Below are 25,492 nucleotides of genomic sequence, written 5' to 3' on the forward strand. Positions count from 1 at the left end.
GGTACATACCAATATTATTTTATTGAAAGATATATAATATCCATTACCTTGAGCCCCAAATCCATATATTTATTTCAAATGAGTATGGTTTTGTCTCCCACCTATGCCTTATTAAATGAACGTATACTGGGTGTCACTAAACATACTTCATTTTTAATTTTTGCAACCAAAATTGCTATTGCGACCTCTTAGAAGAAGGTGGTGGTGCTGCTGGAGCTGGTAAAGGCCAAACTCAATTAGGTAATGGTTTAATGGTTAAAAGGGTATTCTATAATGCATTGAAAGGATCACAGGTGTCTTTCAATGGGTGGAGTGGCTGATGTGTGAGAGGAAAAAAAATTACCTCACACTTACAAAAAAGGAATTATGGGATATGTAGTTTGAGGGAGGGAACTCCAACAGAAAACAGCCAGTTCGCAAAAAGATAGCCAGAGTGTTATGTTTAGTTCCAAGACAAGCATGATCCTTTCTAAGCATGTACTAAAATCACCCTATGGTGGATAACCCCTTTAATGATCGTCTCCATAGTATTTTTAGAACTATCCTGCAGGAACACTTATCCCCTTTCCAAAGGATACAGCATTAGACTACCTCCGTCATACCATAAAGATACATGGATGGGGCATGTTGGTCTCTTCTCAGTAAAAGGAAATTGAAAGCCCAACAAGACAATGACCCTAAGCATACAGCCACAAGGAGTGGCTTCGGGACAGCTCTATTAATGTTCTTGAGTGGCCCAGCCAGAGTCTTGCCTTGAACCCAATTGAACAACCTGAAAATGGCTTCTACTGACAGTCCCCATGCAGCCTGACAGAACTTGAGGGAATCTGCAGAGATAAATGGCAGAAAATCCCCAACTCTAGGTGTGCCAACCTTGTGGCATCATATCCAAGAAGACTAGAGGCTGTAATTGCTGCCAAAGGTGCTTTTGGTATGAAGTGAGTTAAGGGACTGAATACATATGTCAATGCAAGATTAGTTTCTCATTTTAAATAAATTAGCAAATTCAAGATTTCTAACATTCGGTTTTGACTTTTATTTTAGCAAAAGTCCGGAAAATAAAATGTTAAAAAAAGTGGAAGGGTCTGAAAACTTCCGAATGTACTCTGCATAGTTTGCTAAAAGCTAAACACTGCTATGAAATGTTTCAAAATGTTCCCATAATTCTAATTTACTGAAAGAAAACTTCATGCTAATAATGCCAACATCTCGTATACAGTGATACTCGCATGTCCCGTGTATTAGGATGCAGTTTGGTGATAGTCCCGTCCTATCATCGGGAAGCATTGATTTAACATTTTCAGTCTGAAAATGTCATGCACTTTAGCCTCTAACTAGCTATTTCAGACAATATTTACGGCTAGGACTGGTCAAGTCATAGTTGCCATGGCAGCCAATTTTCCAGGGCCTTGCAGCAGATTGGGTAAGCAGAAAACGGCACATAACTCAAAGACTTTCAATTTTAGTGTAATAAGTATTAAATCTTTAATTTACTATAAGATGCCATACAATCATAATCTTAATACAATATATAAATCATATTTATCAAACAGTATATTATGGTAAATGTTCTGTTCACACTGCTGTCAACTTACATTTACAGAGGCAGCAGGTAGTACATGAAGCACTAATCTTTCAGTCAATGGAGTCAATGGATGTTCAACGTACATCAGATCTGGCAGGGTGTTGTGGCTTCTATTTAGAATGCTGGCCTAAACATATCTTTATACTAAAATCTGATAATCTAGCATATTTGACAATCCAGTAATTGTTTAAAAGCAATGAAAAACCATAGTATGACATGGTCCATGTTAGAAGAGTCTGTTTTGGGCTTCATAATAGTTTAATATTTATTATGCTCAAGGTGTTCTGTATTATTTTATAATATATATTTCTAGGGTGAGAGCTGAATACCTAAGTACTTTACTATGTATTGGGGCAAAGGGATATTCCTATCATAGACATTTACTGCATATTCAGATGATGTGCCAATAACATCACATAGGTGCATTGAAAGTGGGCATTTCCCCGCAGGCATGACATCACTGAAGCCTGCTGGGGGACTACTTCCACCCTCACATCGTTGCAGTGCTGTGATGAATAGAAGACCTCAGGCTCTGTGCATGTTTCAGTCTGTGTTGCTATCAGTGAGGCTCTCCTGCAGGTTTCAGTCTGTGCAGCTTTCTGTGAGAATCTGTGGAGCTTTCACTTTATGTGCAGCTGACAATCAAGCAGGTGTTTGGACTCCTGCCAGGCTGGGAAAGACCACATTAACTGTATTAATTGTGGCAGGAAACAGAACAGAGCCACCTAGTGGTTGTTTTTTTTTTATATTAAACAAATTTAAGTTGATAATTTTAAAAGCAAGTGAATGGAAAAGTGTCTGCTAATTACACAAGGAACACTATATTAAAAGTTTTATTTGGTGACAGGTACTCTTTAATCTCCATATTAAAATTTTAATTTTAGTATGATGGCACCTCATCTACTACTGCAGATCAACTTGAGGTTCTAATCTACATCAAAACAATCAGATTAGTCTATTTTCTTCCTTCTCCTAATTACTTGATCTTCAAAAATTCCCACAAAGAAACATTTGAATTTTCTCTAAAATTGTCTTTGAGTTCTATAGATTATATATCTAGTGCTGTACCATAAATAACTACCATAGATATTTGTTTTGGTTAGTCAAATCAGCACAATGTTATATATATTTAGTAATTAGATGTTGGCCCATTTAATAGCATTAATACAAGAGCAGATGTTCAAGTCGCCTAGTGGGAGTAAAAAAGAAAATTAACGAAAGATCAATAGATTTTCTAAAAACAAAAACAAAAAATTTTCCTTACAAAATGCGTTCTTAAAATAAGACAAAAAATCTACACAACATTGTTATCGCTGCTTAAATGGGCACTGTCAGATACAAAAACTTTTGATATGTTATAAAGCATGCAAAACCAATAGGTTTTGCAAATGCTTTTATTAGAAAATTTTCAGTATTCCATACTGAAAAAGCCAGTCAAACAACTGCCCCCTACCTGCTTGGGCATATACTAGTCCTGCTGTGTCCATGCATCATCACCTATGTCATGGACACATTTCCTTGATTGACAGCTGTGAACGCAGGGCTCACAGCTAGAGGAAAAATCCTCCCACTGTCAGCTTGTTTCCCACTACTGTCAGTGAGGACAAGCTGGGAGTTGTAGTTTTGCTAATGCTAGGGGAGATGTGAGCAGACAGCATACTGAGGGAGGGGGCGGAGACCTGCACAATGAGGCCACGCCTGCTCCCCTTGAGAGGAATTCAGACTAGTGAGGTAAATTACAAGTGTAATAAAAAAATAAATAAAGGTGCTAGACACATTAAAATCAGATGTACATGGTCAAGATTAGGTACTAAGTGATATATTAAAAAAAATGTTTTTTTGTTGGATCTGATGGGTACGCTTTAAGTGTCAACCTGAACTATATAATTATTAAAGGTGTACTCCGCCCCTAGACATCTTATCCCCTATCCAAAGGATAGGGGATAAGATGTCAGATCGCCGGGGTCCCCAGGGATCTCCGCTGCGGCGTGCCGCTATCATTACTGCACAGAGCATGCTCACTTTGTGCATAATGACCGGCAATACAGGGGCTGGAGCATCTTGACATCACGGCTCCGCCCCCTCGTGACGTCATGGCCCGCCCTCTTAATGCAAGTCTATGGGAGGGGGCGTGATGGCCGCCACGCCCCCTCCCATAGACTTGTATTGAGGGGGCGGGCCGTGACATCATGAGGGGGCGGAGCCATGATGTAACGATGCTCTGGCCCCTGTATTGCCCGTCATTACGCACAGAGCGAGCGTGCGCTGTGCAGTAATGATAGCGGGGTGCCGGGGGTCCCCAGCAGCGGGACCCTGGCGATCTGACATCTTATCCCCTATCATTTGGATAGGGGATAAGATGCAAGGGGCGGAGTACCCCTTTAAGTTGTCAATGCCAAAAATCCCTAAAAAATTGAATAAAAAGTTATAACCAATAAAAACTACAGCTGATAAAAAATAAATACATCGTCAATTGAAAAAATGGTAAACAAATAACAATAGTTATTTATAACCAAAGAAACAAGAGTGAAATAGCTTTTTTTTTTTTACCACTCCAAAAAAAAAGTTATAGAAGTTACGGTATGTATATTTAATGCATCCAATTGAAAAATAATATGCATCCTGCAAAAAACAGCTGGTCAACAGAAAAACAAAAATATGGCTCTTGGAACACAATGTCGAAATATGCTGGTCAGTAGGGTTTTCCCATAGCTGCCGTCCTCCATCACCCATATCAGTTAGTGCAGTGCTGAACATTTTTTTTTTTTAAAGTGTGTTAACATGACTGGGAATGTAAGGAGCGCATTTGTAGCAAATTGTAGACTTTTCAGAAATGTAACCATGGAGACATGGAAAATCACTTCACTTCCAAAATCTATTGCAGAAACACAAATTCTATGGTTTTTGTCGGCTCCTCATTAGAGAGGAGTGAATTTTTGAAAAATTCGATTCGGCCGATTTGCCAAATTTAACCCCCAAATTAGTTTTTTTTGGTCCGAATTTATTCACGGCGAATCGCTATTAAAAATGGCTATTTCTGGCCTACAGAGAGCCTCAATAGGGGGTGTAGAACACTTTGCCTTGCTGTAACACGCAAAGGGTGTGTGCTGGGTTTGTGAAATAATACTGTTATTCAGTATGACATGCAGATCAGAGGCGTCGCTATTAGAATCACTGTTGCAGAGCGGCACAATGACAGAGCCTGGAGGTGGCATCAGTATGAGAAGACCATATAGTGGCTGAATGACACAGCGTGAAGGTGTTGACAGCATGAGAAGACCATATAGTGGCTGACTGACACAGCGTGGAGGTGGTGGCAGCATGAGGAGAACATATTGTGGCTGAATTATACAGCCTTGAGTTGGCGGCAGCATGAAGAAACCACATAGTGGCTGAATGACACAGCCTGGAGTTGGTGGAAGCATATAGTGGCTGAATAACACAGCCTGGAGTTTGCGGCAGCATGAAGAGAACAGCATTAGGAGACCATATAGTGGCTGAATGACACAGCGTGGAGGTGGCGGCAGCATGAGGAGAACATATAGTGGCTGAATGACACAGCCTGGAGTTGGCGGCAGCATGAGGAGCCCACATAGTGGCTGAATGACACAGCTTGGAGTTGGCAGCAGCATATAGTGGCTCAATGACACAGCCTGGAGTTTGTGGCAGCATGAGGAGAATATATAGTGGCTGAATGACGGCATCTGAAGGTGGCGGAAGCATGCGGAGACCATATAGAGGCTGAATGACACAGCCTGGAGGTGGCGGAAGCATGAGGAGACCATGTAGTGGCTGAATGAAACTGTGTGAAGGTCACGGCAGCATGAGGAGACCATATAATGGCTGAATAACACAGTGTGGAGGTAGCAGCAGCATGAGGAGAACAAATTGTGGCTGAATGACACAGCCTGGAGCTGGCAGCAGCATGAGGAGTCCACATAGTGGCTGAATGACACAGCCTAGAGTTGGCGGCAGCATATAGTGGCTTAATGACACAGCCTGGAGTTTGTGGCAGCATGAGGATAATATAAAGTGGCTGAATTACACAATCTGGAGGTGGCAGAAGCATGCGGAGACCATATAGTGGCCGAATGACACAGCGTGGAGGTGGCGGCAGCATGAGGAGACCACATAGTGGCTGAATGACACAGCCTGGAGTTGGCGGCAGCATACAGTGGCTGAATGACACAGCCTGGAGTTTGCAGCAGCATGAGGAGAACATATAGTGGCTGAATGACACAGCCTGGAGGTGGCAGCAGCATAAGGAGAACATATGGTGGCAGTATGAGACAGCTTGGAACTGGCATCAGCAGGAGGAGAACATATGGTTTCAGAATGAGACAGCCTGGAGGTGGCATCAGCACAAGGAGAACATATGTGGCAGAATGAGACAGCCTCAAGGTGGAAGCAGCAGCATCAGGGATCCTGAAAGTGACCTGGTGACAGAGTGGTGTGGTGGGTGGCAATACCAGTACCCGGTGACGAAGGTGGGTGAAAAAAGGAGAACTCAGCATCAGATGTGTGGCATCAGGCGGGTCACAGGATCAGAATAGGAGCTGAGGAAGGCAGGCAGAAGAAAACGGTCTCTTTTGTAAAAGTGTTTGTGCGCACAAGTAAGTATTGAGGATATGCGTTATGTAAAACTTAACTTTTAATAATATGCTTAGGATAAAATATATGGACCCAAAATTTCTTTTTTAGATCATACAAAAGGAAAGGTGTGCAAAAAACACCATGTGCCACCTACACCACCAAGTATTGATGTGATGCAAAGACCTCTAAAAGGTCGAAGGGAACAACTTTTGGTTCCAATGTAACCAGTGGGTGTAAAAACTTCCCTTGTAAGGCCCTACTCTCGCAATATTAATTCCCAAAAAAGGGCGGGCACATTACTGTCCGGGCAGGACAGCTTTTCCAGAACAAACTCTGCTAGTTGAGGCCACAAATCAAATTTGGCTGCCCAGAAGTCAAGCGGATCTTCAAAGTGTGTTAGAATGGTCATGTCAAGGTATGCCACCACCTGCTGGTTCAGGTCCTGTTCCAGGTCTACCTGCTACTTCACTATGCGACTGTAGACTCAGGCTGCTGCTGATGGACCTGGTACTGCTCCTGCCACCCCACCCCTCCCCAGCAGCCATGGCAATTGAAGGTGAGCGCAGAGGGCCCCCCCGAGTCAGACCTGCGAGAGGATGGACGATGGCGCAGATAGGCATCGGCCAACTGACTACGTAGGATGTCTCTGTAGTAGGTCAGTATGTCCTCCCTCTCAGTGGGTGTAAAAAAGGCCCCCATTTTGTGCCGGTAGCGAGGGTCCAATAAGGTGGAGAGCCAGAAGTCATCTCGCTGCCGAATGGTGACAATTTGGAGGTGACTACGCAAGCAAGTGAGCATGCATTGTGCCATTTGTGTAAGTGAGGGAGGGACTGCCTGCCTCCATCTCCACTGCATACTGCCACAGTGTGTCTGGGTCCTCTGTCTCACCTTCGTCATAACCCTCTAGCTCCTCTTGCTGCTCCTGCTCCTCCTCTCCTGTCAGATGACTATAAAAACCACCCATCTCGCAAAACCTAAACTGTGCTCCACTGTGCCCTCCCCCTCCTCCTCCAGTTCAGCCCCCACAGGGCCCATTTGGCCATGAGATGTAGGCACCATGTCTCCAGTGCCCTGACCAGCCATTATTTCCAACACGTGTTGTAGTAGATGAAGCATTGGAATGACGTTGTTCATCCCATAATAATGGCGACTAACTAATAATGTGGCTTCCTAAAAGGGCCTAAGCAAATGGCAGGTGTCTCGTATGAGCTGGGACCCTGGCCACGCTTCACCTTCTGCCAACACATCTTGCATGTGGCCAGGTTAACATCCTCCGGATGCTTGATGAAAAACTGCCACACCGCCGAGTAGCTGATTTTCCCACCAACAGTCCACACCGATTGACTGACTGCAACTTCCACCATCTCCAGGAACCTGGGCTGCCGCGAAGCAGGTGGTCTTCCCTGGGCACTTCTGGCTACAGACTTTTCACTTCTGCCACCATGCTGACTGCCAACCATGCAACACCACCTCCCACGCCACTCTCCTAATCACTATTTGCCCGCCTAGCTAAGGAAGCGACCGATGTCTCCTCCACTTCTTGGCTGGGCAATAGCTGCTGACTGTCCTGTAGTAGATTGTCCTCACTAAATAGTGAAGCTGAACCCACAGCATAAGATACTTCTGTGAGGGAGAGAAAAGCATGGGGCAGAGGCAATGGGGGGACAGGGACTTCTCCCGGGCCATGCCAACTGAGGTTTGTGTCTGAGGAACCCACCGACTGTTGACTGGGGGTGTCAGATGTCACTTGTGATAAAGTGGGTGACCGTGTCAACCAATCTATGACGGCAGATGGGTTGCTGGTTGAGACACGCCCGCTGGCTGATACCGGGAGCTCGGGCCTCTCGCTGCAACTCCTGCTGCCACTCGCCCCTAGTCTGCTGTGACCTCTGTCTGATGAATTTAGGCCTCTGCCACTCCTCTGTGTACGTCCTGGCACTTCTCTGCCTGACATACTTAGTGCGTAGATGAGGGGAGTACAATACGCTCCACTACGCTTAAAACAGTAGTTGTCTACAACACCAGCAGGTGTGTACTTTTGGTTGGCCTTTCACAGTATCTAGGCCCTTAAGACTTTAACAGGAACAAAATGGTACACCACTTAGATGTACCAATGTGGTATGCACTTATGATGGGAGGACAATGCGCTCCAGTACGCTTAAAACAGTATTTGTCTACAACACCAGTAGGTGTGTAATTTTGTCTGGCCTTTCACAGTATCTAGGCCCTTAAGACTAACAGGAACAAAATGGTACACCACTTAGATGTATGTACAGGTTACACTTAATAGAGGACAATATGCTTTTAGTGCTCTGCTCACCCTAACTGGCTGGCTACTATTAGCTTTTCAGTTGCTGTACACACCAGTGCTGCAGCACACAGTCGCTGTGTACTACACCCAAAATTGCACTCTCTCAATCTCACTCCCTTCTTTATCAGTGCTTCTAGGCTGGATTTGGGCTTGAGGTGAATCACTGCTGTAAAAATGATTTTCTGTGCAACACACTGCTCTCTGCGCCTCTCTGCAATAGAACGCTGATGTGACTGGGAGGTGAATCGCTGCTGTAAACATGCTTTTCTGTGCAACACACACTGCTGTCTGTCCCTCTCTTTCTCTCTGCAATAAAAGGCTGAAGTGACTGGCCACAAGATGGCTGCCGATTATATAGGGCTGTGACATCACAGGAGTGGCTGGTTGCTGATGTGATGTCTGATGTAATGTGATTAAGGGTCATCCCACCTACCTGCCTTCCCAGGATTCCTTGCCCCATGTCAAGAAGCGATTTGTGCTATTGAATAGCAGCGATATTCGCATTTGTTGCGAATCTAATTTTTCCTTAAATTCGTAACGAATTCGGATTCATCAGATTCGATCCGCTCATCCCTACTCCTCATGTTAAGAAACTCATTGAAACATCAGACAGGAGAGAGCACAGACAGGAGAGAGAATAGAGGAGTACTATCAGACAGGAGAGAGCACAGACGAGTGCTATCAGACAGGAGAGAGCACAGAGGAGTGCTATCAGACAGGAGAAAGCACAGAGGAGTACTATCAGACAGAAGAGAGCACATAGAAGCCCTATCAGACAGAAGAGAGCACAGAGGAGTACTATCATACAGGAGAGAGCAAAGAGGAGTGCTATCAGACACTAAAGAGCACAGAGGAGTACTATCATACAGGAGAGAGCACAGAGGAGTGCCATCAGACAGGAGAGAGCACAGAGCTCACTTATCTAAGGTGTGGTTAATTGAAACCGGTCCATCTCAACCTCCGAAAAGGCCTACAAAAACTAATTAACTCCTTAATTTTTGTATGCAATTTCCATGTAAATGCTCAACCTAACAAGAGATTTGCAAAAGAGACAAAATATTGGAGGAACTTAGAGAAGTAAACAATCATTTTTAGAATTCTAGACAGAAACACTAAGACCCCGTGTCACAATGCAATTGGACAGTCTTCAGACCCGTTTTTCGCATTTTTTATGTTGCGGCACTACTTTAGTAAATCCCTTCCACCCTGCTATCCGCAAACTGCAGCTAAGTTACGCTCCCTAAAGACCATATGACTTATGACATATGGTCACTGTCTGCATGGCATGGTAGGAACGGTCAGAGACAACAGTAGAATAAAAAGACTTGCACTACAGAACTTCCAGGTGTGGGTCCTGTGTATGAAAACAGGACAAAAAGACTCAAGGTAATAGAAGCTTATTACACAGTATCATAATTTGGCATCATGGGCTCAAAGGCTGAAGAAAAAAAATCCTGGAATACGTCTTTGAAAATATCTCTGTGCTAGAAAACACAATCCCTACCATGCTTCATTGTAGGAATAGTATTGGGTAGGTGATACGCAGCGTCTGATTTACTCCAAACATTGTGCTTAGAAGTGAGGCCAAAAAATATTATGTTGGTTTTATCAGACCAAAGAATCCTGTTTCTCACAGTCTAAAAGTCCTTTAATTCTTTTTGTTGCAAACTTCAGACAGATGTGTCCAGGCCTGCGGCAAGGATTTTTGCCACCCTAGGCAAAAGCTCATTTTGCCGCCCCTTTACCCCACCCTATGGCCCCACCCCTTTATCCTTCCTTACTACTGGGGTAACACCCTGTAACAGCCTCCTCCTCATGTAATTACCTTACTACTGGGGTGACACACTGTAACAATCCCCTACTAGTATAATCTTCTTACTATTGGGGTGACACACTGTAACAAACCTCCCCCTCATGTGATCACCTAACTACTGGGGTTACACACTGTAACAAACCTTCTTCTCATGTCATCTCCTTACTACTAGGGAGACAAACTGTAACAAACCCCCTCCTCATGTAATCCCATTACTACTGGGGAGACACACTGTAACAAACCTCCTCATGTAATCAATCAGGGGTTTTGGCGGGGTTTTGCTGGACGGGTGCTTCAGGTTCTTGGTCCCCTCTCTTACCAAGGCCCTTTCCCCAATTACTTAGTTTTTGGGATGGCCAGTTAAAGTAAGAGTCCTACTTGTTCCCAGTTTCTTTTTGAGAATCATGGGAGCCACTGCACTCTAGGGAACTTTCAGTGCAACAGACATTTATGTACCCTTCCTTGAATATGTGGCTCCCCACAATCCTGTTTCTGAGCTCTATATGCAGTTCTTTGCCGCCTCATGGCTCGGTTTTTGCTCTCAAATGCATTGTCAGCTGTGAGACCAAAAACTTTCCAATAAATTGAATTTACCACAGGTGATTCCAGTTAAGGTGTAGAAACATCTCAGAGATGAACAAGAGAAATGGAAGGCCCTCGGGGCTAAATTTCGAGTGTCATAGCAAAGGGTCTGAATACTTATGTCCAAATACAAGTTTAGTTTTTCCTTTTTAATAAATTAACAATAATTTCTAAAATTCTGTTTACACCTTGTCAATTTGGGCAGAACGATGGGGAAAAAACTGATTTTTCTTATTTTAGCACAAGTCTGCATCATAACAATGTGAAAAAAGTGAAAGGGTCTAAAAATTTACGAATGTATTGTATATACAGCAGCTGTTACTCATTGAGCAGCTCCACAAACAAAAATCTAAAAAGAAAATAAATTCCAATGATAGGATATAAAGCAATAAGCACTCACCAGGTAACTTTATCAAACAGCAAACTTCTTTATAGCAACATAGGGTACAACAAATAGGGGTGCAGACAAGGAGTGTCGGGCAACAGACCGTGTCGCGCACGTAGCGCTTCGTCAGGCCCCTGGGGCCTGACGAAGCGCTACGTGAGCGACACTGTCTGTTGTCCAACACTCCCTCCACCCTGCTGCACCTGTCCGCTCCCCTATTTGTAGTATCCTATGATGGAATACAGATGTGTGATAAAGATACAGGTGAGTGCTCCTTTATATTGTATCATTGCATGTACTTATCGCTTGGAAGTATTTTTGAGCACCGAAGGAGTGTAACATTCTATGGGACTGCACAAGTAGTATTGTACACAGCGGAAGTGCATACCAGGAGTGGTCATACCTAGTAATGCCGAGAGGGTTTCTATCTTCTACATGAGGTTGTGTTAAAAATAAATTCAATTTTATATAGTTGTTTCACTGATTATTTGAATACGTAATTCTAGGATACATGTGTAATTGAATTGTGTCTAACAGTGACTAAGACTGACATTACCTGAACATTTTTCCATTCCCAGCCATCCACAATAGCTTGAGAGTGTTTCAAAAATTCCAAGCAGAAATATTTAAATTTCTCTTCTCCCAGGAAAAAGTTACTCCTGCTTTCAGAATCCATTTCATAGAAACCTATATGCACCAGAAGAGAAAACAGATAACGGAAATAAAGTTTAGGTTCTAGAGTTTGTGTATTCTGGTTAGAAAACATTTTAAAGTTTTGATTCTTTTTTGTTGAACCCACAAAAATCTTTATAATATGGATTTTGTTATGTCTGACTTTAGAAATGACAACATCTGGAGTCGTTCCTTACAAAATTGACATGATTACAAAATTACACTGACTAAAAGAAAAATGTCTCTCGCTCAAGGAGCACATAGGAAAATACCTGAATGTAAGTACATTGGACATTTTCATTGATCATTTTCTAGTACTGAAAGTCAAAATCACACGAAACCAATAATGTACTATTCATGGAATAGACCTGTAACTCAAAAAGACCTCTACCTCTAATAGTAAAGCTAGTTTAGAAGATTATGCCTCTGGTCCATGTGACTGTACATTCGTGTAATTTATATATGACCAATCTCCTGTACATATCTGTAATGTTATTAAGGGCATAAACATTGGCATACATTTTTAGTAACTGTTGGGCTTGCTCCTGTAGGTATTTTGCCCAACCCCCTATATGTAGCATTCCCCCTAAAGGTAGGACCTCCCCTGAAGGTAGTTTGCCCTCTGTATATAGGACATACTCACCTTCTCAACTCCCTCGCAGTCAATGTCTTCTCCTGCTTCTAGGCCACAGGCAGCTTCTTCCTACAGCCACTAGAAACCAAGAGCATCTCTACCTTTGGGACACACACACAATGACACCACTCACTGAGCGAGATTTATCAAAACCTGTGCCGAGGAAAAGTTGACCAGTTGCCCACACCAACCAATCAGATCACTTCTTTCATTTTTCGGAGGCCTTTTTAAAAATGAAAGAGGCGATCTGATTGGTTGCTATTGGCAACTGGTCAACTTCCCCTCTGCACAGGTTTTGATAAATCTCCCCCATTGTGCGCACCTTGGAGAAAGAGATGTTCTCGGCCTCTAGTGGCCGCAGGCATGACACTGTCTGTGGCATAGGGACTTCACATCCTAGGACACCTGTGGTGGTGCTATGTAACAGGTGTCCTAGGGTGTCCAGTCACTATCTTTCCCACTGATATGCTGCAGAAACCCTGGCCCACAGGCTGGATATTTCCTACCCCTGACTAACAGGTTAGCTGCTTAAAGTTGGTACTAGAAAGATAGTTTTCTTGCATATGCAGATCTTATATTCCCTGAACATTACAGAATCACTTATTCCTATTGAGCACTTTTCAATGCCGGCTCTGGAACAGATTAATTCTATAAATTGAGCAATCAACATATTAATACAGATAACAATGTGAAGCAGGTCACACAGGATGAAGTAGTTGCGTTAACTTCCAGAAGTTAACTACTTATACCCAGCAGTCAAACACGGTCACATTGCGATTGCGATACAAAGTCAATTACCTTATCATGTCTTCAGCAGATCCCTTAAAGTCCAAAAGGCTACAAGTTTAAGCTTTTGAGGCTGAGAAAATCTTTCTGAGATTTTTAAAGTACACCTCACATTGAAAAGAGCTCAGGGAGCGCTGGACATAACTAATATTCCCTTTGTTTTTCACTTAATTAGATTACTTTGGCCATTCTCTTTAATAATCGGATGATCTTCAGCACATTCTTAGAGATACAGACAACGCAGATAATCCTGGAGTTATCAGAATTGGGGATTACTGGATTTACTGATTTACTGGATTTACACAGTTTTTGTATGTACTTGGAGCCTGTGTTGGGAAATGCTCCTGATGTATGTGTCTATGAAACATAGATTGCAACTAGAGATGAGCAAAGTTACACTGATTCGATTCGTCACAAACTTCTCGGCTCGGCGGTTGCTGACTTTAGCCTGCATAAATTAGTTCAGCTTTCAGGTGCTCTTCAGGAGTTTTAGTTTTGACACAGCTGGAGGCACCCTGGTTGGGATAGACTGACTTATTACCTATCCACAGGATTGGTGGTAAGTGTCTATTTGATGGTCCAACCATCCATGGACCTCCATTAATCATAAGAATGGCAGCAGTCATACTTAACCATTGTTCCATTTTACTAGGGGCTCTATGGACCCCCATTTCCATATTCAGTGGACAGATGGTAAGTTTTTATCATCAACAGAATACATATGGCATATTTGCTTCTAGCTGCTAACAATGTCAGACATATTCCCCTGCCTTATCCTACTCTCCTTAGCCGCACCCAAGGCTGTAGCTATAGTCTTGTAGGGTTAACAATGGCCCCATCTCTTCCACAAAAGAAAACATCAAAATTATAAATCACACATCATTTGTGGAAGCCTTGTTACGGATGATGGGCACATTTTAAACTGCTCTAAAGTCTGTAAACAAAATCTATACCTGCTATGGGCAGGGGTGGATCTGCTTCAAAATGTGCACCATTTTCTCTGTTTGCCTAGACCAGTGTTTTCATACCAGGGTGCCTGCAGCTGTTGCAAAGATTCAACTCCCAGCATACCCCGACAGCCTTTCAATAACTGTAGGCTGAACGATTGTTCGGCAGACTGCTATCTCTCCCAATCCCTTATACATTAGAATGTAAGGCATAGCTATGTCCTCTATTGAGAGAGGAGGGGTAAGCCATAGTCAGACATTGCTGGAAGCAGCTTATGTCTCCCCAAACAATAGGGTCAGGCAGTTGAAATTCAACATGGCTGACCCTTCCCTTCTCATCATTTGACAGGGGTGAGTCAGGAGGCCAACTGTTGTCTACAGTATATAGGCACCTTTAAGGTGCCCACTGATTTCGGTAGGACTGACTATGTTATGTGTGCTATCTCTTCCCTAGCAGATGGTATCCAGGGAAAGAATGATCATTGAATTTTAGTGCCGACCCTTCTATTTTTAGTTAAAGTGGTATTCCGGGTTTATACATCTTATCCCCTATCCAAAAGATAGGGGATAAGATGCATGATCGCAGGGGTCCCGCTGCTGGGAACCCCCGCGATTTCGGTGCAGCCCCATTCTGTGCCAGGCGCTGTTTCCGAGGCGGGGACGTGACATCACAGTCACGCCCCCTCCATGCATGTCTGTGGGAGGGGGCGCAGCATGACTTCACGAGGGGGCGTGACCATGACATCACGTCCCCGTCTCGAAAGCAGCGCCCGGCACAATAGGATAAGTAATACAGAGTAGAAGCGAGGAGCCAGAATTGTCCAACTTAATGTCCAAGTATAGATCATAAGTAGAATATTTTCATTTGGTGCAGTCTTATGTGTCTACAAAACAGTATCTAAGATAGCACCCATAACTACAACCCCAACTATCTCTGCTTATGTTATAGACAACTGGGTCATTCTGATTCCATGAGATTTTGCACTGGGGTTGTGCACAGTATCTCATGTTACAACCTAATGCAGTGTTTCCCAACCAGGGTGCCTCCAGCTGTTGCAAAACTACAATTCCCAGCATGCCCGGACAGCCGAAGGCTGTCCGGGCATGCTGGGAATTGTAGTTTTGCAACAGCTGGAGGCACCCTGGTTGGGAAACACTGACCTAATGTAATGCCTGCAGTGCAGTTTACCTAAACATGAGCGCCACGCAGTCATAGGGTTTTATGAATGATATTCCCAGAGGTGCCTTCACACAGTGTTGCTCCAGAGAACAAGCACTAAGGCTGTCACAAAACACAATTTCTTTCAATGGAAACAGCAACACTTTAATATTATTGGTCATGGGCCTAAACCCAGAGGACAAGGAAAGATTAATGTGACATTTCGAATAGTTTCATGTTCCATTTCATTAACAAGGCCAGTAACTATGCTAGAAGGGCACGAAAACTCACAAAAACTCACTTAAAAGTCACAAAACCCGATCAATTACCAATAGCTAGCAATAGCAATAGTAATAATCCTAAGCGTGAGATGCTAAAATTCAGTTGATCATAGTTTCTTGCTTTATGGGCTCACTCCAGCGTTCTGAACGCCATGACTTTGCAGTTCTATGACTGATCTGCAGAGTCAGCATACAGTATAGAGACTGCAGAGCTCTGGTCCTTTGTCAAATAGCGTAATCCTGCCACCAAAGCAGGCGATGCATCATCTTAATACAGGAAAGCTGGCTCTCACCGTAGCAAAAATATTGCAGCACAAAATGTGTGTATGCAATTTTTAAGAACTTACTGTGATGCACAAATCTATCATTTCTATAAAATATCCCAAAAACCAGGAAGTTCAAAAACATTACAACAACCCCCCCATGTATGAATAGACCCTCACTATACTAACTGGTCACCCAAGAGACCGCGTCAGAGGTGCAGATAGTCTTCAAACCCGCCTCCAGTGCAGTTTACAGTTAATTTGCATATTGCAAGATTGTGCTATATCTTGGGATCAGCAGAACAGATTGGGTAAGGAATACACAGGTTTTACTCTGGATCACCCGCACTGACCACCTGTATGTGCAGGTAAGTGAGCTTGATCCATCTCTCTGTTTCCTTTTAAAAAGGTCAGATTTTTAGAACTGTATTTTTATTTTTTACTGCTAAAGTAACTGTAGAGCTTGTTTTTTTAGGGATACAATGTAGCACTTTTTTTTAGGTACACAGGACCTATGGATTAAAGGGGTATTCCAGGAAAAAAAACGTATTTACATATATATATATATATATATATATATATATATATATATATATATATATCTACTGGCTCCAGAAAGTAAAAAAAAAATTGTAAATTACTTCTATTAAAAAATCTTAATCCTTCCAATAATTATCAGCTGCTGAAGTTGAGTTGTTCTTTTCTGTCTGACAACAGTGCTCTCTGCTGACATCTCTGCTTGTCTCGGGAACTGCACAGAGTAGAAGAGGTTTGCTATGGGGATTAGGTTCTACTCTGGACAGTTCCCAAGACAGCTGTCATCAGAGAGCAGTTAGACAGAAAAGAACAACTCAACTTCAGCAGCTCATAAGTACTGAAAGGATTACGATTTTTTAATAGAAGTCATTTACAAATCTGTTTAACTTTGTGGAGCCAGTTGATATATAAAAAGTTTCTTCCTGGAATACCCCTTTAACTTCATTTATTTTTTGAAGGGAGTAACAAAAAAAAAATGACATTGTTTCTTATTTACTGTTATTATTGTTTTATTTATTGCTTTTTATTTATTTACATCATGGAGTTCCATTGGGGAGACATATAGTGCCCCCATCCACTGCCTAACTTCACAGATTTTGTGGTTGATAGGGGTGACTGTAGGGGGTTAAACATCTGGAACTAGAGCAATATTTTACCCCAGCTATTGCAGTAGGAAATTAGCTGTAATATACAGTACATCCTTCAAATACTGCTAGCACTGAAAATGTATGGTATATAGCATCATCAGATTAAAGAAACTGACCTGTCATTCAGGAATAAAAGAGAATAGAAGCACATTTTCCAGGAAATTTGTAAGATGTAAATCCCAATGAAGCTTTACCACTTAAAGGGGTATTCCAGCTTTATACATCTTATACCCTATCCCCTATTCTGTGCCGGAGGTTGCTTCCGAGGAGGGGGGCGTGACGTCACGACTATGCCCCCTAGTGATGTCACACCACACCCGATGTCCGTGCGGACATTCTACCGTGTGAACATAGCCTTAAAGGGGTACTCCGCCCCTAGACATCTTATCCGCTATCCAAAGGATAGGTATTAAGATGTCTCTTTGCAATCTCCCTGCTGCACCCGGCGTTTCCCTGCTGCACCCGACGTTCGTTTAGAGCAGGGGCCGGCAACCCGGGGCTCTTTTATTCCTTTGCGCGGCTCCGCGAGTCTGTCCCGGTCACCCTCAATCCGGGACAATGCAGTGTCCCGGAATGATCTGTCACGGCGTCGTCGGTTTACTTACCTGCCCTGGTGCCATCAGAGCGGAGTCTCTTCTTCCGGGGCCGCGCAGATCCTCACTGTCATGTGACAATGTAACGTCACATGACAGTGACGTCGCCGGCCTGCGCCTCAGTCGAGGAGCACCGCCGGGAGAGGAAGACACCACACGAGGAGCTGGTGAGTATGTAAAGCATATTACTCACTTGACAGCGGGGTGTTAACCCCTCACCCCACGGCAGCGTTAATGCTGCCGCGGGGTGAGGGGTTAACGCTACCGCTGCCATGGGGTGAGGGGTAACTTAACCCCTCACCCCATGGCAGCGGCAGCGTTATTGCTGCCGCGGGGTGAGAGGTTAACGCTGCCGCTGCCATGGGGTGAGGGGTTAAGTTACCCCTCACCCCATGGCAGCGGTAGTGTTGACCCCTCACCCCACGGCAGCATCAACCCCCCTCTCCCCAGCCCACCCCAGGCCTGGGCCCCAAAAAAGCCCACTCCAGGCCTGGGCCCCAAAAAAGCCAACCCCAGGCCTGGGCCCCAAAAAAGCCAACCCCAGGCCTGGGCCCAAAAAAAGCCCACCCCAGCGATAAAATATATTTTACATTGTTAAGTGAAAGTCCTTTTTTTCTTCAGATTGACAGCTGACTGCACGATCCTGTATATATAGCATTAAGGTAAGAAACAATATATGCAGTGTTATATTTGTTTTAAATGTCGCAATGGTTTTGCGGCTCCCAGTTTTTTTCTTTTCTTTGGAAACGGGTCCAAGTGGCTCTTTTTGTCTTAAAGGTTGCAGACCCCTGGTTTAGATTGTCGGGTGCAGTGTTGGAGTGCTAGAGGCTCGTGACCTCACGGCAACGCCCTAGTGACGTCACATCACGCCCCCTCCATTCATGTCTATGGGAGGGGGCATGACGGCCCCTTCCCGTAGACATGAATGGAGGGGGCATGGCGTGACATCACTAGGGGGTGTGACCGTGACGTCACATCCCTGCAGGGGTCCTGCCGCTGGGGACCTCCCTGCCTCGGTGGCAGCCCCCCAGCACAGAATGCCAGGGGCTGCACCGAGAGCGCGGAGGTCCCCAGCGGCAGGACCCCGGCGATCATACATCTTATCCCCTATCCTTTGGATAGGGGATAAGATGTATAAAGCCGGAATACCACTTTAACTACAACCCCCTTTCAGTTAGTAGTGAGTATCTGACACCCCTGAACTGTATAGTGCTCAGGAGACTATATCCCACTAGGACCAAATAATAAAATAGAGGAGCCACACTGCAGATATTCAACTACAGTGTATCTGGATGGAGATCCCGATGGCACTGCCACTCCCCATAGCCAGCAATGCATTCCGTTCAATATTCCGCCAAAAGAATGAAGATGTTTCTTCTTTCAGCAGGTGAATTTCAGTGGCAGAAAGCTCCGCTGCTGAAAATCCATAGTGTGCACTGTGCATCGAAATCTCATTGACAGCAATGAGACTCTGCTGCAAGTGGAATTCTGCTGCGGAAAATCTGTAGTGCGCATGTCCCATTATAGTATGTTGGTGGTATGTACGCACAGAGATTTTCCGTGCGGACATTCTTCCATGTGAACATAGCCTTAAGGGGGTACTCAGCCCCTAGACATGTCTGATCGCGGGGGCCATGCCGTCATGAGCCTCCGCCTGGCATCGCTAGTCATCCAGCACGGAGCGAAGTTCACTCCATGCACCAGATGTGTAGGTTGTTACAGCAGAGATCTCGTGGGTCCCCAGCGGTGGGATCCCTGTGATCAGACATCTTATCCCCTATCCTTTGGATAGGGGATAAGATGTCTAGGGGCAGAGAACCCCTTTAAGGGCAGAAATCTAAAACGGGGATATCTTTAGGGGTTTTCTCATCACAGTTAACCCCTTTATTATCAGCACAGTAGATTGGTAAGACCCCCAACAAATAGCTCATGTGATGGAGTGGATCTCTGTATGTGGAGATTAGCAGGCCCTAAAAACTGTAGTGCGAGCATTAGTCTGTAGTAGTCTGTGTGCAACTAGTAAATTTCACATTCTATTCAATCACTCAAATACATTGCTCAAAAAAGATAAAGGGAACACTAAGATAACACATCCTAGATCTGAATGAATGAACTAATCGTATGAAATACTTTTGTCTTTACATAGTTGAATGTGCTGACAACAAAATCACTCAAAAATTATCAATGGAAATCAAATTTATCAACCCATGGAGGTCTGGATATGGAGTCACACTCAAAATCAAAGTGGAAAACCGCACTACAGGCTGATCCAACTTTGATGTAATGTCCTTAAAACAAGTCAAAATGAGGCTCAGCAGTGTGTGTGGCCTCCACGTGCCCGTATGACCTCCTTACAATGCCTGGGCATTCTCCTGATGAGGTGGCAGATGGTCTCCTGAGGGATGTACTCCCAGTCCTGGACTAAAGCATCCGCCAACTCCTGGACAGTCTGTGCTGCAACGTGGCGTTGGTGGATGGAGCGAGACATGATGTCCCAGATGTGCTTAAACGGATTCAGGTCTGGGGAAAGGGCGGATCAGTCCATAGCATCAATGCCTTCCTCTTGCAGGAACTACTGACACACTTCAGCCACATGAGGTCTAGCATTGTCTTGTATTAGGAGGAACCCAGGGCCAACCCCACCAGCATGTGGTCTCACAAGGGGTCTGAGGATCTCATCTCGGTACCAAATGGCAGTCAGGCTACCTCTGGCAAGCACATGGAGGGCTGTGCGGCCCCCCAAAAGAAATGCTACCCCACACCATTACTGACCCACCACCAAACCGGTCATGCTAGAGGATGTTGCAGGCAGCAGAATGTTCTCCATGGCGTCTCCAGACTCTGTCACGCCTGTCACATGTGCTCAGTGTGAACCTGCTTTCATCTGTAAAGAGCGCAGGGCGCCAGTGGCGAATTTGCCAATCTTGGTGTTATCTGGCAAATGCCAAACGTCCTGCACGGTGTTGGGCTGTAAGCACAACCCCCACCTGTGGATGTCGGGCCCTCATACCACCCTCATGAAGTCTGTTTCTGACTATTGGAGTGGACACATGCACATTTGTGACCTGCTGGAGGTCATTTTGCAGGGCTCTGGCAGTGCTCCTCCTTGCACAAAGGCGGAGGTAGTGGTCCTGCTGCTGGGTTGTTGCCCTCCTACGGCCTCCTCCACGTCTCCTGATGTACTGGCCTGTCTCCTGGTAGCGCCTCCATGCTCTGGACACTATGCTGACAGGCACAGCAAACCTTCTTGCCCCAGCTTGCATTGATTTGCCATCCTGGATGAGCTGCACTACCTGAGCCACTTGTATGGGTTGTAGACTCTGTCTCATGCTACCACTAGAGTGAAAGCACCACCAGCATTCAAAAGTAACCAAAACATCAGCCAGGAAGCATAGGAACTGAGAAGTGGTCTGTGGTCACCACCTGCAGAACCACTCCTAATTGCCTATAATTTCTACCTGTTGTCTGTTCCATTTGCACAACAGCATGTGAAATGGATTGTCAATCAGTGCTGCTTCCTGAGTGGACAGTGTGATTTCACAGAAGTGTGATTGACGTGGAGTTACAGTGTGTTGTTTAAGTGTTCCCTTTATTTTTTTGAGCAGTGTATAATATCTGGCTGCTGGGATTTTTACTCCTATAGGACACATTAGTTGCAGAAATTTATACTACAAAAAAATCTGTCCTATACATCTGTGTGGGTTTGTTACTGCAGCATTTGCAAGGATTTCTGAAAACCCTGTTCAGATGACAGTCACAGAAACATATGAAACAAATCGGACACATGTGAACATGCCCATATTCAGACACAACAGGAGATATTACTTAGAACTGCCTAAACAAACAGCTGGGATGAGATGAGGATACCGAGCCTCAACATATTTGTGGGTTTAGGTCATTTCTTTGTGATCAGATGGTCACATAATGCTAAACAGTGCGCTCCACCCATTACAGCATTTCTACACAGGATGGCGTCAGTAATAACACAGAACTACTACAAATATTCCATTTTCTATATACATTTTTATTATTTATTTGATGAGGATTTGTGGATTCGGAACACCTGCTGCCTTACACAATGCCACACAGGTAGCATAGCCAAAGATCGCTGGGTCACATGCCTATATTACAAATAATATAGGTGAATGCGGTGGAAAGGCAGCATGCAAGATGTCGTGACTGCAGCCAGAAAGTCATTCCAAGTGGGTTTCTGGAATCTGCTGGGTCACAGAAACGTATGTATTGCAACATGACCATGTTCTCTTTCATTACAATGAAGACATCATGATCTTTGGCTGCACCACCTGTGTCGCAGTCAACATCTCCACCTCACTCCAGCCTTAAAGGGGTACTCTGGTGGAAAACACTTTTTTTTTTTTTTTAAATCAACTGATGCCAGAAAGATAAAGGGGTACTCCACTGGAAAACATTATTATTATTATTTTTAAATCAACTGGTGCCAGAAAGTTAAACAGATTTGTAAATTACTTCTATTAAAAAATCTTAATCCTTCCAGTACTTATCAGCTGCTGTTATGATGAACAGGAAGTTCTTTTCTTTTTGAATTTCATTTCTGCCTGACCACAGTGCTCTCTGCTGACACCTCTGTCCATTTTAGGAACTGGTTTTCTATAGGGATTTGCTCCTACTCTGCACAGTTCCTGTGGATCATAACAGCAGCTGAAAAGTACTGGAAGGATTAAGATTTTTGAATAGAAGTAATTTACAAATCTGTTTAACTTTCTGGCACCAGTTGATTTAAAACATTTTTTTTCCAGTGGAGTACCCCTTTAAACAGATTTGTCTGACCACAGTGCTCTCTGTTGACACATCTGTCCATGTCAGGAACTGTTCAGAGTAGGAGCAAATCCCCATAACAAAGCTCTCCTGTTTCCTCTGTAGCATACAGCAGCTGATAAGTACTGGAAGGCTTAAGATTTTTAAATAGAAGTACAGTATTTATCGGCATATAACACGCATTTTTTATGCAAATATTTTTAGCCTAAAGTCTATCTGCGTGTTATACGCTGATAGACTGTTTGTGACCACGCAAAAGACGCTGTAGTTCAACGATTTAAAGCGGGCACATTAAATCATTGAACTGCAGCAGCTTCTGCCTGGCCAGAGTCCCACTGCCACTGCCCGATTCCCTCCCCGTCCCCGGTTTTATAGTTATATGTCCCGCCGCCGCCGCCACTGCCCGATCCCGTCCCCGGTTTTATAGTTATATGTCCCGCCGCCGCCACTGCCCAATTCCCTCCCCGTCCCCGGTTTTATAGTTAAAATATCCCGCCGCTGCCACCACAGCCCAATTCCCTCCCCGTCCCCGTTTTATAGTTAAATATCCCGCAGCCGCCACTGCCCAATTCCCTCCCCGACCCCGGTTTACAGTTACATGTGCCCTGGGGACTGCAGTCCTTCATGCTCCGGCGGTCTCCTGATCTGTCACTGTGCGCTGCGTAACGATGAGTGACGTCCTCAACACGATGTCACTCGTCAGTCAGTGCGCAGCGCACAGTGACAGATCAGGAGACCGCCGGAGCATGAAGGACTGCAGTCTCCAGGGCACATGTAACTGTAAACCGGGGTCGGGGAGGGAATCAGGCAGCAGCGGCGGCGGGATATTTAACTATAAAACCGGGGACAGGGAGGGAATTGTGCCGTGGCGGCGGCGGGATATTTAACTATAAAACCGGGGACAGGGAGGGAATAGAGCAGCAAGCCACTGTACGTCAATGATTTAAAGTGCTTGCTTTAAATCATTGAACTGCAGAAGCCGCCAGAAACAGTTTATCGAGGCACGCCTGAACACGCACCCTCATTTTTTCAAGGATATTTTGGTAAAAATAACTTTTTTACCAAAATTTCCATGGAAAAATGAAGGTGCGTGTTGTAAGCCGGTGCGTGTTATACCCCGATAAATACGGTAATTTACAGATCTTTTTAACTTTGTGGCCCCAGTTGATTTAAAAAAAAAATTTATGTTTTCCACCAGAGTATCCCTTTAACCTGTTGGGGACGGAGGGCGTACAGGTACACCCTCGCGTCCTGGTACTTAAGGACGGAGGGCGTACCTGTACGCCCGTGTGAATTTCAGTACCCGCCGTGCATTAGGCAGGGACTGGACCGGAATGACTGCTGATATCTATGCCAAGGGTGGTCCTAAGGTGCGTGTTGTAAGCCGGTGCGTGTTATACCCCGATAAATACGGTAATTTACAGATCTTTTTAACTTTGTGGCCCCAGTTGATTTAAAAAAAAAATTAATGTTTTCCACCAGAGTATCCCTTTAACCTGTTGGGGACGGAGGGCGTACAGGTACACCCTCGCGTCCTGGTACTTAAGGACGGAGGGCGTACCTGTACGCCCGTGTGAATTTCAGTACCCGCCGTGCATTAGGCAGGGACTGGACCGGAATGACTGCTGATATCTATGCCAAGGGGGGTCCTGAGACAATTCAGACCAGCGATTTGTAGCGATTCCGGGGCAATTGGTTCACTGGTGACCCAATCGCCCGGAAAATAAGAGTGATCGACGCTGTCAGAGATAGCTCCAATTATCCTAAAGAATAGGAGCGAGGTGGCAGTGGTGCCACCTCCTCCTATCCCTTCCATTGGTCGGTCACTACGACCGACCAATGGCAGTTGGGGGCGGGGAGGGGGGTTAAAATTAATTTCCCCCGCTCTGCCCACTGATCGAAGTCCAGGCAGAGCAGGGGGGGGAACACATGCGGCGAGGGGGGGAGCATAGCTAGCTGACCGGACCAGCGGCGGCAGCAGCATGGAGCAGCGGCGCCATGGGACAAGCGGCAGCAGTTAACTGATCTTCACTGTGGCCAAAGGCTGTCTGGGCATGCTGGGAGTTGTAGTTTTGCAACATCTGGAGTGGCAAAGTTTTCAGACCACTATATGGTGGTCTCCAAACTGTAACCCTCCAGATGTTGCAAAACTACAATTCCCACCATGCCCAGACAGTCAGGGATACTGGGCAGTGTAGTCCTGGAATATTTGGCCATTCAGATGTTGCAGAACTACAACTCCCAGCATGCCTGGACAGACTGGGCATGCTTGGAGTTGTAGTTTTGCAACATCTGGAGGGCTACAGTTTGGAGACCGCTACTTAGCGGTCTCCAAACTGTTCTTCCCCAGTTGTTGCATAACTACAGCTCCTAGCATGCCCAGACTGTCCAGGCATGCTGGGAGTTGCAGTTCTGCAAAATCTGAAGGGCCAGATATTCCAGGACTACACGCCCAGCATCCCTGACTGTCTGTACACGCTGGGAGTAGTTTTGCAGCAGCTGGAGGCACACGGGTTGGAATCACTGAGCTAGAATCTGCTTCCTAACTCATTGGTTCCCCACCAGTGTGCCTACAGCTGTTGAAAAACTACAACTCCCAGCATGACCTATGTTCTGGCACCATGGGGGCTTTGTAAACGCACATGGCCCCCGACTTCCATTCTAACCAAATTCTCTCTCCAAAAGCCCAATGGCGCTCCTTCTCTTCTGAGCATTGTAGTTTGCCCGCAGAGCGCACTTTACATCCACATATGTGGTATTTCCATGCTCAGAAGAAATGGGGTTACAAATTTTGGGGGGCTTTTTCTCCTATTACCCCTTGTGAAAATGAAAAATTTGGGGTAACACCAGCATTTAATTGAATTTTTTATTTTTACGTCCCAATTTAACGAAAGTTCGGCAAACACC

The 25,492-nt window shown here is 44.8% G+C and overlaps 1 protein-coding gene across 1 annotated transcript in view; it reads right to left on the reverse strand.

Annotated features, from left to right (window-relative positions):
- ATG10 (autophagy related 10) overlaps positions 1–25,492 on the reverse strand; it is a 164,910-nt gene that overhangs the window by 133,513 nt on the left and 5,905 nt on the right. The window contains exon 2 of the mRNA XM_056539110.1: positions 11,826–11,956. Coding sequence (XP_056395085.1) covers positions 11,826–11,945 — 120 coding nt within the window. The 5' untranslated portion in view covers positions 11,946–11,956. The remainder of the gene's footprint in view (positions 1–11,825; positions 11,957–25,492) is intronic.

Source organism: Hyla sarda, chromosome 1 (assembly GCF_029499605.1).
Source record: "Hyla sarda isolate aHylSar1 chromosome 1, aHylSar1.hap1, whole genome shotgun sequence".
Classification (NCBI taxonomy): domain Eukaryota; kingdom Metazoa; phylum Chordata; class Amphibia; order Anura; family Hylidae; genus Hyla; species Hyla sarda.